The sequence below is a fragment of the Crinia signifera genome, chromosome 4 (genome assembly GCF_055691185.1).
Source record: "Crinia signifera chromosome 4, ASM5569118v1, whole genome shotgun sequence".
NCBI lineage: Eukaryota > Metazoa > Chordata > Amphibia > Anura > Myobatrachidae > Crinia > Crinia signifera.
Genome location: NC_139220.1, coordinates 43,147,662 through 43,167,672, shown reverse-complemented (window position 1 = coordinate 43,167,672; position 20,011 = coordinate 43,147,662). Strand labels below are relative to the sequence as shown.

Below are 20,011 nucleotides of genomic sequence, written 5' to 3'. Positions count from 1 at the left end.
TAAAGTGCATACATACTGACCTATATCGTTCACAATGTCGGTCAGTGACATCACCTACCCGCTCCATTCATGCAGCCTCTGACAATACTGTCAGATTGAATACAGAGGGGTATGTTTGCAAGGAGCAAACGGAAAGACAAATGTGCCTTTTTGCCTTTAATACTGTCAGATTGACCTGCATGTACAGACAACAGGAGGGGCGTTAACAACCCACACCATTGTGCAGCGTTAATATTGACCATACACACTGGACGATATTCACATATCGCCCAGTGTATACCCAGCCTAAGGGGAACTGTACTAGCAATGTGTGTGTGGGGGGGGGGGGGGGGCTTTTTTAAGAGTTTGCTATGGGACCCACAACATTCTAGTTACCCCCCTGCTTACTGCTTTAAATGTAAGTAAGCCACATGCATACTGGGAAGACCAGATCCTTAGTGACACCTCTGTTAGTCAAAGTCGTTTTTCTGCTAAATGTTTCTGGTCTCCCCTGCATCTGATCTCTAGTGGAGAAATTCACAAATCAACTTCAGAAATGCAATTAAACAATCTACATCAGTACAACAACAAAACGACATCATTTAATACACTGTATAAACATCAGCTTCATTATTGTTTCGTAAGTGCGTAGATGACTTAATAGGTTTACATTACAAAATATGAAAGAAAGAGAAGAGCTGGAGTTCGCACTGGCTTAGAGACGGGTAATTTAGTACATCTCGCTAGCAGCGGTCCTTCGCTGCTTAGCGAGCTGCTTAATCCCGCCCACAGCCAAATCCCCTCGGTGGGGATGTGTAACAAGAACACATCCCCTCGCATGCAGTCAACCATCAATGATTTCTCCTGCCTTCACAAATAAAACTCAGTCTGAACTGACTTTTATTTACGAGCGCTAGGACGAAGACGAGGCAGGCAGCTGACATCCCGTGATGTCAGCCGCCCACCCCCGACAGGCCTTGGCCCGCCCACGTTCCCATAAAATGCTGAGCGTTCCCCAGGTCCGGCCCTGTGTCTGCCAACATATGCAAATGGCCGCCGCCCCATGCCCCTTCACGTCCCCGGCTTGCACATCGAACAACGTGTTTGCCATGGCCGCTTGCACCTGACGTATGCACATGCGCAGAAATGACCCTGGGCATATGCCCACCACGGGAGCCACTGGGAATATTCTGGTACGTGCAAACAGACCAGAATAAGGCCCTTAGTTGGAAACGATAGTTGTATTTAAAACTTAACTTTTATTAACATCCTTAAGACACTATTTTACATATAGATACGTAACACGTATTAAACCTTGCTGTGAGCCATCCTCACAATATCTGCGAAAAATGCCAGCGTCGTTCGCAGCGACTGTTCTTTTAGTATAAATACAAATAGAGCCAAGTCAATTCATTGTAGTTCAAATATTGTACCCCGAAAAAAGAACAGGCATTTTTAGCGGATGTTTTGAGGATCACTCACAGCAATGTGGCACAGTCAGAGGAGGCAAGTGGCAGTGCAGAGGGTGCGGGAGCCAGCTCTCAGAGGAGTAGTACACAATTACTGTGGTCTCTGTTAGCAGTGGCTGTCAGCTCTATGTGCCCACTGCTGAGCTGACACACCGCTGAGTTCTCTGGTGAAATTGTATGAAATGATAAAAGGAGATGTCAGAGTGGTGTATTTGTGCTGCTCTATCCAGGGCTTCATCCTATTGGACCAGCTTCGTTCCTAGGCTTGTGAGTTATTTTAGTCACTAATATTATAGTGGGGACTGATTCAGCTTAGCCTGCAATTGAGTGCTTCAAGAATAAATATAGTAAGGTCTCATTTGGCATTTTGTAGTGTTTACATGGGTTGCTACGATGAAAATAAGGTGTTATAAATACATTAAATGGCTTGTTAGTTTAAAATAAAGATTATAAAAAACCTAAATGTGCTGCTAGTTTGAAGCTGAGGTGTCACAAGATGGTTTTATATAGAATAAATGTGCTGCTTGTAACTAGACCGTGGCCTTGTGGGAGTTATGCCATGCCCATTTTGTGCATGGTATCGGCTCTTTGTCTTACCATAACACATTTTTGGGCTCATTGCTTCTGACTGGTTTGCCACCCTAGCCTTCAAACAAATTCATATGTTGTCCTTAGAGGTGCACATTTTAAGCTTGAGTCGAGATGCCAATTTGCACCTTCACGAAAATATAATATAAAGACTACCTGTATTGTATACATTTGTATTACAAGGGAAGGTACAGTACCTGTGAACACGGGAAGTTAGCCTGTTACTTAGAGAACATATATAACCTCTTAAGCGACAAATTGCATATGGGTTATAGCAGAGCTAATTTAATGCCCTAGGCAAGTTTTTGTTTGGTGTCCCCTAGCACTGTCATTAACTCCGCCCCTGACCCATTGCTCCTTATTAACATTACAACACAAAGTATTGCTCCTTTTCACACTGCACCGCACTGTATTGCTCCTTATTCATACAGACTGGCTGCTGCTGGCTTAGTTGTATGAGCTGCATGCCCCATGGCATTCAAAATGGACTAGGCATTTGCCTAGTTTGCCTATGCCTAGGGCTGGTCCTGAGTTATATGAAGACTAAAAAATGATTTGTAGGAAACAGTAAATCACTCATACTGTACATCTGATTGTCTGGGGAACTGGTTAGTCCACTAAAACCCCTTTCAGACCGCACTTATTACCGGGTAAAATGCCATTTTGTGTTAACCTTTCTGGGGAGGGGGGCAGGAGCCGGGACCCGACAGAAGCGCAGGCGGGCGGACGGCAGCAGGTAACTGTAGCCCCGCAGACCCTACCCTCAGCACCCACACCTTCTTAGCGCTTCCCCGCCACCGCGGCGGCTGCGGGACTATAGTTACGCCACTGATACTATCTGTGGGACACAGTGGTGGCATACTATCTGTGGGACACAATGGTGAAATAATACCTGTGAGACACAGTGCTGCCAAAGTATCTGTGGGTCACAGTTGTGGCATATATATGTAGGACACAGTAGTAGCATACTATCTGTGTTACACGGAGGCGCCATACTATCTCTGGGGAACAGTGGCACCCTACTATATGTGGGACACTGTGGTGCCATTTTATCTCTAGGACACAGTGGCAGCACGCTATCTGTGGGGCACAGTGGTGGTACAATATATGCAGTGCACTGTGATGGCATACTATCACTATCTGTAGGACACTGTGGCACCATACTATCTGTGGCACATGGTGGTATTGCTGGCATGATTTCCTTATGGGATTTACTGTAGCTCTATGGAAAAACTTTTCATCCTATACAAAGGGATGTATAAGAATGGAGAAATGTGTGCAAATGTTTTGATGTTTCCAATCAAATTGTAATTTTTCTAGTGTAGTAAAGAAAAGGAAACATCTGATTGGTTTATGGGTGTTGGAGTACTTTTGAGCACATAGTGTTTGGTTACAGCAATAAGCTCATGCACTGACTAATATGTTTCTACACTGACTAGTATAAGCATAGAATTAAAAAATATACTGAACATTGGTTTGTGTAAATCATTCTAAGTGTAACAGTTTGTATAACTATATACCAGTAATCGTGACCTCACTAGCGGGAAATGTCTTTATAAGATTAATTCCTACTTATAGCATATAACGACGATTAATGTGGTGGTCAGGTAACATTTCTAGATGATTACATATATGTTGTAGATATACTAATGTCTAGTTAAATTGCACCACACTTGACACAATGCACAGGCCACAGGCTACTTTTAGACTTTTCTTTGTGGAAACATTTTCATACCTTGCTGGTAAAATACAACACACCTAATGAATCATGAAAATACTCCCTCTAATGCGTGACATAAAAGGGGTTACAAGGTGTCACCTGGAAAATTAAACATAGATGACGAAAAAGAGCCTTTCATTACATCTACTGACAGTCCACCTGTTAAGCTTAGAAAATTGTTTCAATTCTGTATAATTAGCGGAACGATATAATTGTAGAAACCCTTTGTGGGTCTCCTCAGCACTCCTTCAGTAAATCTAATGTTATCACTGCTTTTTCTTCTAGTCTTACCTCTGCTCCTGGAAGATGGGGGAGACTAACACGTTCCCTAGACCCCTGGATGACAGGGTTAGTCTCCTGCATCCTGTCCATTTCTTAGTAGAGTGGATAGGAGGGGAGATCATACTGGGAAGTATGGGCAGTGCCATCGAGAGGGGGAGGGGTGGGTACTTTTTACCCAGACCTCGGTCTGCTAGGGGAGCCCGTGTCCCGCTCCCCTTACCTAGAGATGGCCTTCGTTGCCATTGCCATCAATGGTTGCTTTGATGTTAATAGTGCAACTGTCCGTCGATAGTGTAAAACTAAGCAATGGATGACCAATATTTTTACCTATCGATGGTAATCTATTTTGTTTGACTGATTGGCCTGTGGGCCAATTAAAACACGGGGCGGGACTTTACGGTTGTTGGGGGCGGAGCTATGCTCCTTGTCCCGGCACTTTGAAAAAAAAACCCGCAAAACGGCCGTTCTCCCTATCGATGGCAAAAGTATTCGACATCGGCTATAAACAATCGTTGATTTTGAATCATCGATGGTCGACGGCCATCCCTACCCCCACCTAGTTGCAGGGAGCGGCAGTGGGGAGAGAGATGACAGGCTACAGCCTCTCTCCCAAGCTCAGCACACGCTGCTCAGTGCCATGTGCTGAGGTGTGGAGAGAGGCAGCTGCAGTGGCAGCCTGTCCTCTCCCTCCCGAGTCTGTGTGTGACTGTGATGATGATCACTCCCGGCAACACGCACAAATTATGTTGGATTTTTTTTATCCCCTCAGGGGACGTGGCCACGCCCCCTCACGGAGGCCATGACCCTGCAGCCTAATCAACCTATTGGTTAATCAGGCACCGGATGCCCTGGGTTGGTGGTCCAGAACCAACTTAAATTATTTATGGTCAAGTAATAGGCAAAACCAGTGCATGTGGCTTCTAATCATAAAATATGTGGTCAAACAGAAGCGAATCCTGTCCCTCACCACATAACTGAACCTAAGGATGACATATAAACACAATTTACTTAATTTAATATTTTTGGTACTTGTTTCCTAGCACGGCCACACCGATTTACATCGGGGTGGTTGTGTCGGAAAAATCGGGTCGATCGCATCGCATGCGATTTGGTCGCATGCGATGCGATCGACGCGACCGACCGATTTTGGACCCGATTTTTTTTTTGAATGAAATGTAAATCAGGTCCCTGGGACCCGATTTTACATTGGATTCAATGTAAAATATTCCCAACCCCCCCAAATTTAACGGCGTACACCCCACCCCACGATAGACGCCAACCCGAAGCGTGGCGAGCGCAGCGAGCCCGCGAGGGGCGGCGGTGCGCGTCCTCCGACCTTTTCATTCCCCTACTATCCACGTCGGCGTGGAGTTGAGAATAGAATAGTGTGGCGAGCGCAGCGAGCCACCGAGCCCGAAGCGTGGCGAGCGCAGCGAGCCCCGCGACGGGACGCGTATACCTGTGAAGTTATACGCGTCCCCTCGCGGGGCTCGCTGCGCTCGCCACGCTTCGGGCTCGGTGGCTCGCTGCGCTCGCCACACTATTCTATTCTCAACTCCACGCCGACGTGGATAGTAGGGGAATGAAAAGGTCGGAGGACGCGCACCGCCGCCCCTCGTGGGCTCGCTGCGCTCGCCACGCTTCGGGTTGGCGTCTATCGTGGGGTGACGACGGGGACATCTATAATGTGAAATGGGTCATATTGGCCCATTTCACATTTTTCACATTTTTTCACTATTTCAATGTTAAAAAATATTTTAACATTGAAGCCTATGGAAAAATCGGGGGCATCGCGTCGGGACCATTGTTAATGGTCCCGACCGACGCGATGCCCCCGATATTTTACCTTTCCCGACACGATTTCAATGTTAAAATATTTTTTAACATTGAAGCCTATGGGGAAATCGGGGGCATCGCGTCGGTCGCGTCGGGACCATTGTTAACGGTCCCGACCGACGCGATGCCCCCGATATTTTGTCCTAGCCGGCCAAATGGACCTGATTTCAAAGGAAATCGGGTCCATCGTATGGATCGTGTACCTTAACTTAAAGGTACACGATCCATACGATTGTGGCCGTGCTAGGAAACAAGTACCATATTTTTTTTTCTAAATGACTCAATAAGAAACTTTTGGCCTAGGGGTGCCCTGAAAAAAATGTGGAAACTTTAGGGCACCATGTTTGGGAGCCACTGGGCTTACCAACTAAGGGGATCACTTAAAAAGTGGTTTTGTATTAATATTGTTTGTGTCCATTTAATTTTCTTAATTCTACTACTTAGTTACCAAAACCTAATTATGCACTAAAAATAAAGACAAGAGAGGGTTTGGATATAGGGACATGATTCTATGAATAATTACTAATTTAGAGCATATTAACTAATAATGCCTAGGGTAGTGTTTTATCTAACTACAACCATGAAATGAATGTGCATGGAATGTTAGCAGCAGAAAGCCCCAGTTCTTTGTGATTAGGAAATAGCAGAGATTGTACTGCATTTATAAGAGATTGTACTTAAAAGTGGAAAATGTATTTAACTTTTTCATGACATTAAGGAGCCATTTAAATACATCAGTTGTTACTGTATATGCATACACATAATATTTGATTGGAAACTTTGGGCTAATTTCATGTGTGTATGCAATGGTACATGTGAAGCAATAGTAGTGCGCATGTGCCCAGATTTCTTTGTGCTCACGCTTGTAAAGAGGATCTTACTGCAGAGTTATTGGCAGGAAATGAAAATTTGGGGAAGGCACCAGAGAGTGGCGGCATTTAAAGCAGGCGTGTCATAGCCATTCCTGATGTGTGTTTCTGACTTCAGCTGCGAACCCACAGCACTCGCACACAGAAGACCGGGCAAGGGGGGGGGGGGGGGTGGAGTACCGGGGGGTGGCGGGACGGGCATATGGGAATGCTCAGCGTTTCATGGTCCCGCAGGTCTGAGACACCATAGAGGTGTCTCGGATCTGAAAGCGCTAAAGAAATCCTCAGATGGTTACCGACCGTCGAATGGTTTATCCCCCACATGCAAGGCTGGGAATGGATGATGATGCGAAATTCACAGCCTTGCGAGTCAACCAGAATAAGGGCCTTAGTTTGATATCCAGCGTACGCATCTTTTCAATGCTGCATATGCACAGTTGTAGATGCACTGACACGCAACACTGAACTCTACCTAAGTGAGAACACCCTGACACAGCCCAGTTACAGCCCAGCCCAATATTTGTACAACTGTCAATCATCAGCAGTTGCGTACACTTGTTGCTGGAGCGTGCACAGTGTGAAAAAGGATGCAGGGTGCACCCAGTACACAGGCTTCTGTACGGCACCGATACCTACAGCACTGGAATGATTCACTTAAGGGCGACTATGCCCAGCGTGTATGGACAGTGATGATCGGTATCATAGCTGGGGGGAAAGCCGCTCAGTGCATACACACTGAGTGGCTTTCCCCCTGTCTGGCGTCGATGGAGGGGGGAGGACGGTGTTGCATAGCGGAGCGCTGTGCAAAGCCATCCTGAAAGCCGCTCATCTGCCGGTATAACCAGCAGATGAACGGCTTTCCCGGCGATGTTGCGGTAGCGCGCAGCAGTACTCACCGCCGGGCCATACACACTGGGCAGCTTTGAGCTGAAAGCCGCTCAAACCTGCTGTTTTGAGCGACTTTCAGCTTAAAGTCGCCCAGTGTGTATGGGCCTTTACATTTGACTCAGGCTTGATTTGCTTTTGGACAACACAGTTAAAGTAGTAGTTAACATAGCTGCCTTACAGACCTGGGGTCAGGGCAGCCATCAGGGGGACACTGTGGGCAGTGGTGGATTTCCCACTAGGTATGTGAGCCAAGTGTCTAGGGGAGGCACTAGTTGGGGGGTGCCACCCCACCAGGGCCGGATTAAAGCAGGGGCAAAAGGTGTTAGTACCCCTGGGGCCCCCCTCTAGCTAGGACCCCCCTGTGGTTGGCATGTATTTTTTTTTTAAATATAATTTTTTTTTAGCTAAAGGTTTTGTGCATGGATTGGGGTAGTGCTGCAGCTTCACCTATCTGCCAATGTGACAACGATTAATGGTGCTGAGCATCGGGAGCCAAGGCACACTGACTGCACAAGTGTGCAGTGCATTACTGGGAGTTGACTAAGTCCCATGACACTTTGCACAAGAGGGCAGAGGCTGAGAGGTTTATGCTGAGCTCTGATTGGTTGAGCTCATTACATGCTTCTCAGGCCCATAGAGGATAGCAGCAGCAGCCTAGTCATGGGAGGGTTTTTAATCAGAGGAAGCACTGACGCTGTGAGGTCTCCTACAGAGTAAGCAGTTACCCTGTCTTATACTGTCTTTTCTCTTTGTTTTGACAGTGTAATATTCTCTCATGCAGTTTGTGGCCAGTAATGACAAGTGCAAGGGGGCCCCCTGTCTAAAGTGCCCCGGGCCCCCCCGAAGGCTTAATCTGGCACTGCACCCCCCCCCCAGATGTACAGTCTAGATTCGGCCCTGGCTCTGGTTGCCGTCCACTCTCCAGATACAGCCTTCTGACAAAAATGAACCCATTCTGAAAGATGTCTTTCACTTTATTTTGTAGTGTGTATGGGGATTAAGAATAACAAGCAAATAGTTTTATGTTTTAAAAGTTTCTCCGGAGCTATACTAGGAGCTTTAACAGAACAAAGGGCCTGATTCAGTCCTGCTCACTAGGCTGCATATATATTTGCTGTCTAGCGAACACATATAGTAGGCGCCAATTCCGTGGGTGTTCCTGGGCCCAAGCACCCACGGAGAATGACGAGCACCCACAGCAGATCCAGCCTGCGACCGCCGCAGGTGCGATGTGCACCACACTGACTGCGGCCGGGAGACCTGGAACACAAGCTCCCGGCAGCTCCAAGACACTGATTAGCAGCGTGCCTGTGGGGCCAGGGTGAGACCATGGGACAGAGTGACGCCGCCCAAACAGGGCCAAGCACCTATCAGAAAAATTCACAAATCGCTGGTTGTTTATCACTCTCTATTTTATCACTTTTTGAAGCTTGATACATCTGCCCCTTAAGTCAGCCCCAGTGTACTGTATATTTTGCAGGCTGCTAAATACTGTGCATCCTACATACCTTTGCCTTATGCCCAGCTAACAGCCGTAGTAACAATGTAACACGTCACATTTGTATGCAGTGCTGGTGATAAACGCAACATACTGTATAATCCTATGATCCTATACATCCTGATCTATGTGTTGTCCTGCCACAGGCAGAGGATGGAAGGATGCAGAATAACCAGCGTCAGTCTCCTTACTACCAGGCTTACATTCCAAACGCTGTCACTCCCCTCTCACTGCTGCTGCTGCTGCTCATTCTGCTGCCAAGCGGCCTTGCTATTGGTCACTCCTCTTTTCGTTTTTGCATATCCACGCCCCCCTCCCCCTCCAGCGCTCTCTCTGTCTGTCTGTCTCTCCTGCTCGCTATAATGCAGTGCGGTTGTCGGTGCTGGCTGGAGCTGTGCGGCTGTGCGTTACTGCTGCTGGGGAATCTTTGCTGATTAATAGGCGACTTTTTCTGCGCTTCTCTTGCTCCTGCCAGGGGAAGGCTCCTGCAGCTGTCCAGGGAGTGAGCTCTGCAAGTGAGACCTGGAGAAGGAGATAGGAAAGAACTGCAGTAGGGCTCCTCATTCCTCCCTTTAGTTTTAGTGGTGCAGTATGAAGTGCAGTTATGGCAAGAAGAGGTAAGACAGCTGTGAGGACGCTGGAAGATTTGACCCTGGATTCTGGTTATGGTGGTGCTGCTGATTCCATCAGGTCGTCCAACTTGTCCCTGTGTTCCGATTCTCACCAGGTAGCTTATGCCAATGGAGGAAACTGCTGCTGGCTTCTAACTGACTCCATGCACAGTAGACACAACAGCTTTGACACGGTCAACACTGTCCTGGCTGAAGACTCAGAGGTCCTGGACTGCTCAGGACAGTGCTCCAGGCTGCCTGACCTTGAGGAAGTCCCCTGGAGCCTTGAGGAGCTAGAAGCTCTTCTGAAGAAAGAGCAGTTGCTGATTGGTGCCAGCAGAGATGTCCTCTCCAAGCTGTCCACCTTGGTCAGCAGGTCCCTGGTTAGGATTGCCAAAGAGGCTCAACGCCTGAGCCTGCGCTTTGCCAAATGCACCAAGTATGAGATCCAAAGTGCCATGGAGATAGTCTTGGCATGGTCTCTATCTTCCAGTTGCACCACCTCGGCTCTCAGTGCATTATCCCTGTACAACATGAGCACTGGGGACAGGCTTAGCCGGGGCAAATCTGTGCGTTGCGGCCTCACTTTTTCGGTTGGAAAACTATATCGGTGGATGGTGGACAGTAAGGTGGCCCTTAGGATTCACGAACACTCCGCCATCTACCTGACTGCCTGCATGGAGGCCCTGTTCAAGGAGATCTACAAGAGGGTCCTTGCCATGCCTCGCCCCGAGAAGGAGAATGAGGCACCAAACTTTACTGCCGAATCCCTGGAACAAGCAATTAGCAATGATTCTGAGCTATGGGGCTTACTACAGCCATTCCAGCACCTTATATGCGGTAAAAATGCTAGTGGTGAGTAGTAGCAACAAAACCTTAAAGATGGGGGTACCTCCACTCCTCATTTATATTCAGAGTGATGCTTTAACGCCTATAATGCCCTACCACCTCGGCCGGCATGTAAAGGGTTATACTGTGCTCATTGTTGGATGGTCTTCTTGGTATCTACTATAGGTGATGGTCATTATTTTCTGCTTACCTGTGAATCCTTACCTGCTGTTGTTGTGATGTACCACAATGCTATCATTAATACATCTCTCCCTATGTGCCACAGCCACAGAGGATTGGCCTGCAGCACAGTCTAGCATACAGTATGCAACAGAATGAGCATTATCAGTAGCTTCACAGATAAAAGAACAGTACACATGCTTTTAACAAAACCACTTCCAAGACTAGGCAGATAATCTAGCAGACTAACCTCCCTTCCTTTACGTTGCCGTGAAAAATCTCTTAATCCAGCATTTGCCAGGTGAAAAAAAAAAAAATCTTCACATCTGCATTGATGACAAGCATCTATGATGTCAAATGACTGACCTTGGTTACATCAATGTAAATGTGAATGCAATATCTACAGCATGGCACCCAGGCTAGGTGTATACACAGTAGTAATTAGTGCACGCCTCAAATGCACAGCATGCATACATATTTGGTATGCACCAGTCATTCTTGCAGGGAGAGAGTACAGACTCTACCACTGACACCTGTATAGAAATATATTATTGGATCTATACTCCATTAGATCTCACCGTCACTGGCTGTAATTTAATGTTGAAGACAGTTCTTTGGTTTCTGTAGTCCCAATAGTAATTCTCTGTTCTATGTGTGAACTCTTCGTTGTGGGAAAAGACAACATATTTTTGGTATAAGAACAAGACAGCCTGTTTATCTGGTTTCAGATGGTACCCACATCATTGTTTATTGCCCTGGTTTTGGATGCTGATCTGTGTAATTGCCGCAACCCTGAATTTTGGTCATTCATGTTAAGATGATAATGGTTTGGAAGCTTGTTTACGCACATTGTCACAGGGAATAATACATGCTGCACCAACGTATCAGCTGTGGTGTTCACCCCTATGGAGCAGTGGGGCTGCTCTGAGATTTACACAACCAGCTGAATGCTAGACACACTCATACAATAGGTGTGTATCCAACAGGATTTCTTGGATATGAGTAATAATGCAGGTTGGCTGTACAGTGCTCCCATGTGATGTGTTGGTGTATTATAGCTGTATTGTGTATTATAAGGTATGTGCAATCTGTACAGAGGGTGATAAACCTATACTGATACATGGACACAATGCTGTGTACAGACACACAATGGGATCGATTGTTACCACCTATCCGAACACATGAATGCTGTACACTCATTTTCTGCAGGATGGCAACCCACACTCTTATGCAGTATCCAGTGATCTACCAATAGCAGCACACAGATACATCTCCCCAAGGCTGGGTCTATCTGATCACTGTCTTGTAACGCACAATTGTGTAACTGCACACATAAGCACTTTAATAGGTGTCCCCCATCACTGACAACAACCACCTGAGTAACAGGCGGTCGCAATACATACAGTCACGGTACAGTGTGTCGTGTCATTTGCCTTGATATATGATACCTGACACATGCATTATTGATGCCCATGGCCTGTGTTGCAATGTTGGATGATGGCCTTAGTTGTGTACTCTGTGTGAGGATTTGCAACACTTGATGTTTATATTGACATCCTGTGCCACTATATTTTTGACATCGTTGGAGGCAGTGACATCAGAACTGGCATCCTGATGTCACTCATAGCTCCTCCTCCCATTATCAATCTCCATTGTTTGCGTGTTGTAAGTATAAAACCTCAAACAAAACAAACAAAAAAAATGCTAATAATACACAATGTGTACCGTTGGGAGGTGTAAATGCAGAGCGCAACTGAATTTGCTGCGCTATATAAGAAACTGTAAATAAAGGGTCTGTAAACTGTAAAAGTTCACAATTTGTAAGCGCTCTTAGACCGCCATGATGTGGCGACTGTTGGGTGTGAATGTTTAGGAACCTAACATTTTCTGAGCTTAGTTGTTCTTCTCTGACAGGGAATGAGCTTTCCCTTCCTTTAATCTACCAGCACCTGTTAATGAATGCTGCACTATGCTACTTGATGTACTGGCATTTGAAGAGGCTCTGTGCCGCCACCCATACTGTCTTACTGTATATCAAAATGAGATAGATACAGATATATGATACAGGTATGACATACATATATGATATGAAATAGGTCTTTGATTTGCAGCTATTGATTCAATATTATGGTGCATACATTACAGTCTATGTGAGTCATACATTGCAGCTACAGTATATAGTATTGCAGTAGCAGATGCTCATTGAGAGAAACTATACCGTTAATTTGATTATTATAATAATACATAAAACCAGTACTTTCAGCATTTTCTCTACTTCATATTTACTGTACGTTGATAAAATCTATTGCTGTTTTTATTTCAAAGCAACAGGCGCTGCAGATTAGATGCTGTTTAGCCCAACCTTTTTCAAGTGTCTACGTGTATTAAGCACATGGGTCAAATTCTCTATTGTAACTTGAACGGGTCTTTCCCCAAGTAATAGAATCAGGCAGCGCACCTGCGCTCCTGGGATTCTCCATGCATAAAGGTAAAGGATACTTAGATCTAAACAGCTGATTTTATGGGGTCAATCCAATTAACTCACCTGTGCTCTTTAGAGGGGGAGGGTCTGAGTTGCAGTTGCAACAGTGTGTAAATATTGGCGATGTCACCAGAGCTTGCTCCCCACGTGGCCCAGTTTATGGATTTTTGTATGCAGCCCTATGGCCCACTAATACCGTTTTCAGACCGCAAATGCCGGGTCGCTCCGGGGATGGGACCTGTGTCTAATTAGGACACAGGTCCCATCCCCAGAGCGACACGGGATTTGCTGTCTGAAAATGGTATTAGTGGGCCATAGGGCCGCATACAAAAATCCACAAAACTGGGCCACGTGGGGAGCAAGCTCTGGTGACATGGGCATTAGTGCCGGGTCGGTGGTGTCACCGGGGGCTGGGGTGGAGGCAGCGCTTGGAGCTGACTGCGCTGTCTCCTCCATACTGTGAACGGGACCCAGGTCGCTCGACCTAGGCTACTTGTTCACACTGCACTTGACAAGGGTCAGAGTCGTGTTCAACCCTGGTCATTAACCAGGGTTGAACTCCCGTGCTGCTCGACCTGAGGTGGCCCTTTCAGACCTCACTTTGCCCTGTGTTGGGGCTGCAAGAACAGGGCAATAACCCGGGTCTAGAGTACGGTCTGAAAGCGGTATTACTCACACCTATGAGTACATTTTGGGTAATCAGCTTGACCCATGTGATTGTATAGAAGTTCTTGTGATAATGGGTTGTAGGCCAGATGCACTAAGCTTGAAAAGTGGAGAGTGATAAACAACCAGCCAATCAGCTCCTGCCTGACATATTTCAAACACAGTTTTTTGACATGGCAGGTAGGAGCTGATTGGCTGGTTGTTTATCACTCTCCATTTTATCACTTTTGAAGCTTAGTGCATCTGGCCCTGTATCTGTACAAGTACCGTGACAGAGATCACAATTACTGGCTACAAGAAGTCTGTTTCTGTATTGGTAGCAGACAGTATTCAGGGCTGATCCTTTGACGCAGTTGACCTTTTGTATCTGTCTACTTTTAGCTGACAACATTTTGTCCCTGTTGACCTTTTGACCCTGTTAACCTAATGAGTGTCAGCCATATGTGGTCAACCTCACCCAGACACTGTGTAGATCTGTATCACACCCTCTGTAAACTTACAGGTTTGTTTTTTTTACTTCTCATCTTGTGTAAATGCAGATCCTATCTTCTCATACACATCACAGTTCTGAGGAATTCAGTGTTGGAGATTTCCCACAGTCTAGATCTCCCATACACACTGAAGTGGTTTTAAGCACGGGACTCGGGTAAATATGTATGTGATGCCCATGGCCACCAATCAGCTGCTCTGTATAATTTTATATTATGCAAATTATAGATGTTACTTCAGTGCTGATTGGTTGCCATGCGCCACTTCTAGATGTAGTTCGATGTCAGAGATTAGATGGCAAACTGCATCCTGCCTTCCCTCAGCTGCGGCTAAATACACAGTGCGGGCGGCTTCTCGTGAAAATGTTCTTGTCTGCTGCGCGGTCTACCTGGACAGGCGATAGTGATGCTGCAGGTCCGCGCATTGCCCGCTGTGTACACATGAGGCGATTCTGCCTAACCTTTTACTACAAGAATCGCCCCGTGTGTACCCGGCTTGAGAGATTTGCATAAGAGATTTGTGCTGAGCGATTTTTAGCGTAGGAGATTTTTGTTAAGCAATTATAATAATTTAAATAATGGGTGTGTATTATTGGAAGGTAGACGTAGATAGCTCAGATCTTTAAACATAGGTGATTTGCAGTCTCTTGCTAAGCCATCTGACTGGACATATACTGAATGCTTGAACGATCTAGACTGCGTATCGCCATCGCTATGATGCATACACACTGAACGATTGTGCTTTATTTTTAATTGATTTAGTCAAATCACTTAAAGAGCCTACGCAGGAAGATGTTACCGAGTGATCTGAGCAATGTAGATCGCTCAGGATTGCTTAGCACACAGCGCTGCACATCGACGCATCAGCGATGTGTGCTGAGCGATCTGTCAGGGCCAGTGCTCTCCTGTGAGAACACTGTACCTGACCAGCGATTAACTAGATTTATCCAGCATCCTGGATCTTTATCGCTGGGCAATAGCATTTCTTGGGGCCATGTATCGCTATTAGGGATGGCCATCGTTGTCTTTGCCATCGATGGCAAAAGTGCAACTGCCCATCGATAGTGTATAACCATTCTATGGATGACCATCGATGTTTTCCCATATCGATGGTCATCCATTTTATCTGATTGAGTGGCCTGTGGGCCAATCAAAATGTGGGGGCGGGGCTTCATGGGTGCTGGGGGCGGAGCTATGCTCAGTGTCCCGGCACTGTAGGGAAATAGCAAAAACGAAACTATTTGTTTACATCGATGGTGGGAAACCATCTGGTTCTCCCCCATCGATGGCAAAACTATTCGACCTCGGCCATAAACCATCGATGATGTCTAATCATCGATGGTCGATGGCCATCCCTAATCGCTATGACCCCTACACGGAGCGATATAGGGGCATTTTCTAAGCGATCTTACAAAATGCCCTGAAATCACCTCATGTGTAGGCCCCATTAGAAATTAAGCAAAATCTCCCCGTGTATATGGCCCATTAGCCAAGCCTGAGAGTATATAATAGATGTAAGTCAGTACATGGTATATTATCCTGTTTACAACGTATACATGTGCGTAGTTTGCATATTTTCAAATGTTTCTGTGCTGCTGAGCGATCACGTTACATGTGGACATGTGCATTGTAAATATTCCCTTTCAGTTAGTATTACATTATAAAGCCAGGGAATCATTACACATGGAAATAATTAGATTAAATGTGGAAAAATTGTACTGCAGAGTTGTCCATTCTGAAATATTTTGCAAATAATCGTTTTCATTCTAATAAACATGAAACAATAATGTTTATTTCTCCAAATTGTCAAATGAACAAATATTGGTATGTTTACTGTGTTATACTGCACTATGATGGCAGGTGAATGACCGAGAGAGATGGTCCAAGGGGAGATCCGTAATATAAGCTGAGGTGAATGAAAAAACCCAGTGGGCAGTTAAAACAAAAAGTACAGTCAATAACACAAGGGGAAGTCCCCCCAGCATATTGTACATTAGCAGTGTAAAAAGAACACATACGCGCTTGTCCGCACTGACCTGGGTAAAATGACACATGGGACCCTGCTTGAGTCATCAGCCCCTGGTAGAGAATGAAGCTGGGTCATTGTTATGTGTGTGGGCGTCTTCATGTTGCATGTCTTCAGTTTTTATTACAGTTCTCACGAGTGCTTGGAAACACCCACTAAAATGTACAACAACTTCAGGTGGAGATATGACATATTTCTAGTTCAGAGTGGTAACAATATAAATATGCAGGACCATTCATAATCATTAATAAACAATGGCAGAGGTTTAACCAGTGGCGGTTTTAACCTATGGTCTGCAGGGCTGCAGCCCCCTAGGTAAAATACGCCACTGTGTGAAACCAGATGCAGCCTGTCAGACTGCACTGGCTTTACTGTGACTGGCAGTGGCTTCTTATTGGAAGTCCGACCTGACAGTCACCCAAGGCAGACCCAATGGGAGGTGTTCTCTCAATCTGGGATGCCTCTACGGGCTGCTGCGGCGGCAGCATATAAAAACTGGTTCTGTACTTGAGCAGTACCGAGGATGCTATTGCACATGTGCTGGTCACGCTACTGCGGTCAGGGGTCAGGATCGGCAGCGGGGACCAGCAGGCATTGGTGGTGGGGTCCAGCGGCAGTGAAGGGTTGTGGGGGCAGCAATGCAGCAGCCCCCCTTCTCCACAGAGGCAAGAGCCGCCACTAGGTTTAACCATCATTTACCTACAGAAAGTACTCCTGGTTATTATCTGATTACAGCAAAGTGCTGTCTGTTGGGGGACTGCCAAGGAAACATACAGCTCCTGGCTTACTAAGGCCAGACTGGGCACATAAGAATTTGATCTCCCCTTTAATTTTAACTCCCCTTTAATTCCCCAAATGCCCCATGGTAGTTCAAAGCAAGTGCAATTAACAGCCTGACGATTATCGGATGACCACACATGTGCCCTTATTCTGTTTCACTCGCAGAGGCAAATTCCTTCTCAAATGGACAAAACCATGTGCACTGCAGGTGGGGCAGATGTAACATGTGCCGAGAGAACTAGATTTGGGTGAGTTAATTTGTTTCTGTGCAGGGAAAATACTGACTGCTTTATTTTTCCACTGCAATATAGATCTCACTTTGAAGTAAAACCCCACCCAAATCTAACTCTCTCTGCACATGTTTAAATTGCATGAAGTTAAATTTATAACTTTGGTTTATTGGAAAACTTCCATGTAACAGTCAATAGGGAATACCCATTCAAATCTCCCACTCAATGGCTGCTCCCTATAAGGTTGTTAAAGGAGAATTCACAAACAAGTTAAACTAATGACGATTGATTATGATTAAAGGATGATCTAGTCAACATGCATTAGGTTGACGGGTTAAAAAGGTGACATGGTCAATAGGTAGATTGTTAAACGTCAACAGGTTCCAAAGGTCAATGGGTTCAAATGTTCAACATGGCAAAGGTCAACCCCCCCCCCCCTCCAGCAAACAAAAACCTATGTGTTTACCATGTTCACATCGACCATTTGCTTGTGTCAACCATTTGTTCCTGTTGACATTTTGTGGTGTCTACCTTTTTCATGTCAATATATTGACCCTGTCAATCTATGGCATGATGACAGCATAGGGTCAACCTATTGACTTTTTACCTATTTCTGGTCAACCCAATCATCTGCACCCATATCGTATTCCTCTACCCATCTTGCTCCATGCAACAGTGCCATGGAAGTTCAGCATTTGGTCAATCTAACTTGAAAATTGTGATAATAGCAGCAAGTTAGACTGTGCTAAGCAAGACCACACCCAATGTTGTGAGTCCACGCCTACTTATCTCAGATCTTGCTTTTAAGGTATGTCACTGGTTTTCATTGAATTTGTATGCTGTGAATATTGATTGTTTCATTCCACAAAATAGTCATTATTTTGTATTTAATGTACAGTATATTTCTACAGCAAATATTCTGGTTCATACAACCACAGGTCTCTTGGCGCTAAAACAGCTGCTGTCCCCGATGATATATACTATAATTTATATTGTTATTTGCTGAAATGATATAAGTTGCACAGGGTGAGCACAGGATCCGACTTTCGCCAGCTACTGATTTGCAGTGAGAACAGACTTCTTCAATTTCTTATAATGCCTGTGTTGAGAATAATTCCCTTTCCTTAATTTGAATCTTGATTTCTCCCCTGAGAAAGATTTTCCTTTCTCACATTTATAATACTGCCCCTCTGGATTTGTAATTGCTCAAGTTCTGGCAAAATTTCAACATGATACTGTTCCCAGGCCATGCTCTGTACATTGTTTTGGCTCAGAAACCACTGAAGTGATAACATTTCCCAGCAGAGGTGGCTGGGGTTCATCACTAGCTAATTTGTTGCATTGCATCTTCCCAAATGGCATTCATTCGTACCAGCCTCAAATATGTTTTGATGATCAGGCCAATTATGGTTTTTACACCACAGAGAAAACTGAAAGTAGACTATCGCCCCCTAGAGGTATCATCCTGTATTGCAGTTCTTGCTAATATAATAACCACAGCTGGGAGTTGCATTGGTACATTTCTTAGTTGTTGTAGATACTTTGGACTTAAAGAGAGTATGAGTATGAGTAATGCTGGGTACACACCAGGACAACTAGGGCCCGATCCCCTCAATCTAGATCCAATTCCGACCAATTGGATGTAGATTGTGTGGTGATTGGGCCCTTTTTTGTCCTGGTGTGGACCGATACCGATCCGATACGTGGTCCCGCGGGTCGGTCGGTCGTTATTGAGATCCTACCTGCTGCAGGTAGGATCTCAATGACGACCATACAGCCGGGTGCGGGTTGCCATCGGATCGGACCCGCTCACGGTGCACATCGTGAGCGGGTCGTGCCCCCCCCGCGTCACCGTGAGCGGGTTGGACGAGACACTGACGACCCGCTCACGATGTGCATCGTGAGCGGGTCGTCGTGGTGTTTACCCTGCATAAAGGTACCCATACTCAATCCCGACCCTTCGGTACTGCCATTACGCCGACCGGATGCTCCTATCAGTGGGTAGTGGTAATGGCTCTGTCTGGGCATGTTAAAAAGTCGTAGATGTGTGATCCCCGCCGGGATCCGGATTTTTAGACACGTTTAATATCCCACCCTGTGACTGTCAGGGGATTGGGGATTGCCACAATACACCGGGGGTGTATGGGCACCTTAAGTCCTTAGTGAAGGTGGCACATGATTGGTTCACCATGTATTTTGCATAATTATTTACTTTCACTTATTCCCTTCCCTGATGTATTGATTGTTCCAAATTCATAACGTTCCCCAATGTCTGTCATCACCCTAAAAATTATTTGTGGTCTTGTTAAAATGACATGTGGTTTGAGCAGATCGGAGGCCTTATTTTTGTTCTTGGGAATGTCTCCAATAATTTTAATACAGATCCTGGGTTCTTAACCATTTTCTACCTGGGTGCCCCTGGAAAGCCCTTTTCCATTATTTCTTCAACATTTGCAAAGCAATACATCTGTAATGAGTATAATTGCTGTTAAATAATAGGTTTAAGCATCACTATTTATAAACGCAGCAAATGTGCTATAAACAAAATGTTTAAAAATGACACAAGAACAGAACAAATGATATTTATTACA

At 45.6% G+C, this 20,011-nt stretch overlaps 1 protein-coding gene across 2 annotated transcripts in view; it reads left to right on the top strand.

The window, feature by feature from the left end:
* The first annotated feature begins 9,478 nt into the window (after positions 1 to 9,478).
* The window catches only part of ABTB3 (ankyrin repeat and BTB domain containing 3), a 215,700-nt gene continuing 205,167 nt past the window's right edge, over positions 9,479 to 20,011 (top strand). For both annotated transcript variants that reach the window (XM_083181648.1, XM_083181647.1), the window contains exon 1: positions 9,479 to 10,595. In XM_083181648.1, the coding sequence (XP_083037774.1) occupies positions 9,734 to 10,595 (862 nt within the window). In that variant the 5' untranslated portion in view covers positions 9,479 to 9,733. The remainder of the gene's footprint in view (positions 10,596 to 20,011) is intronic.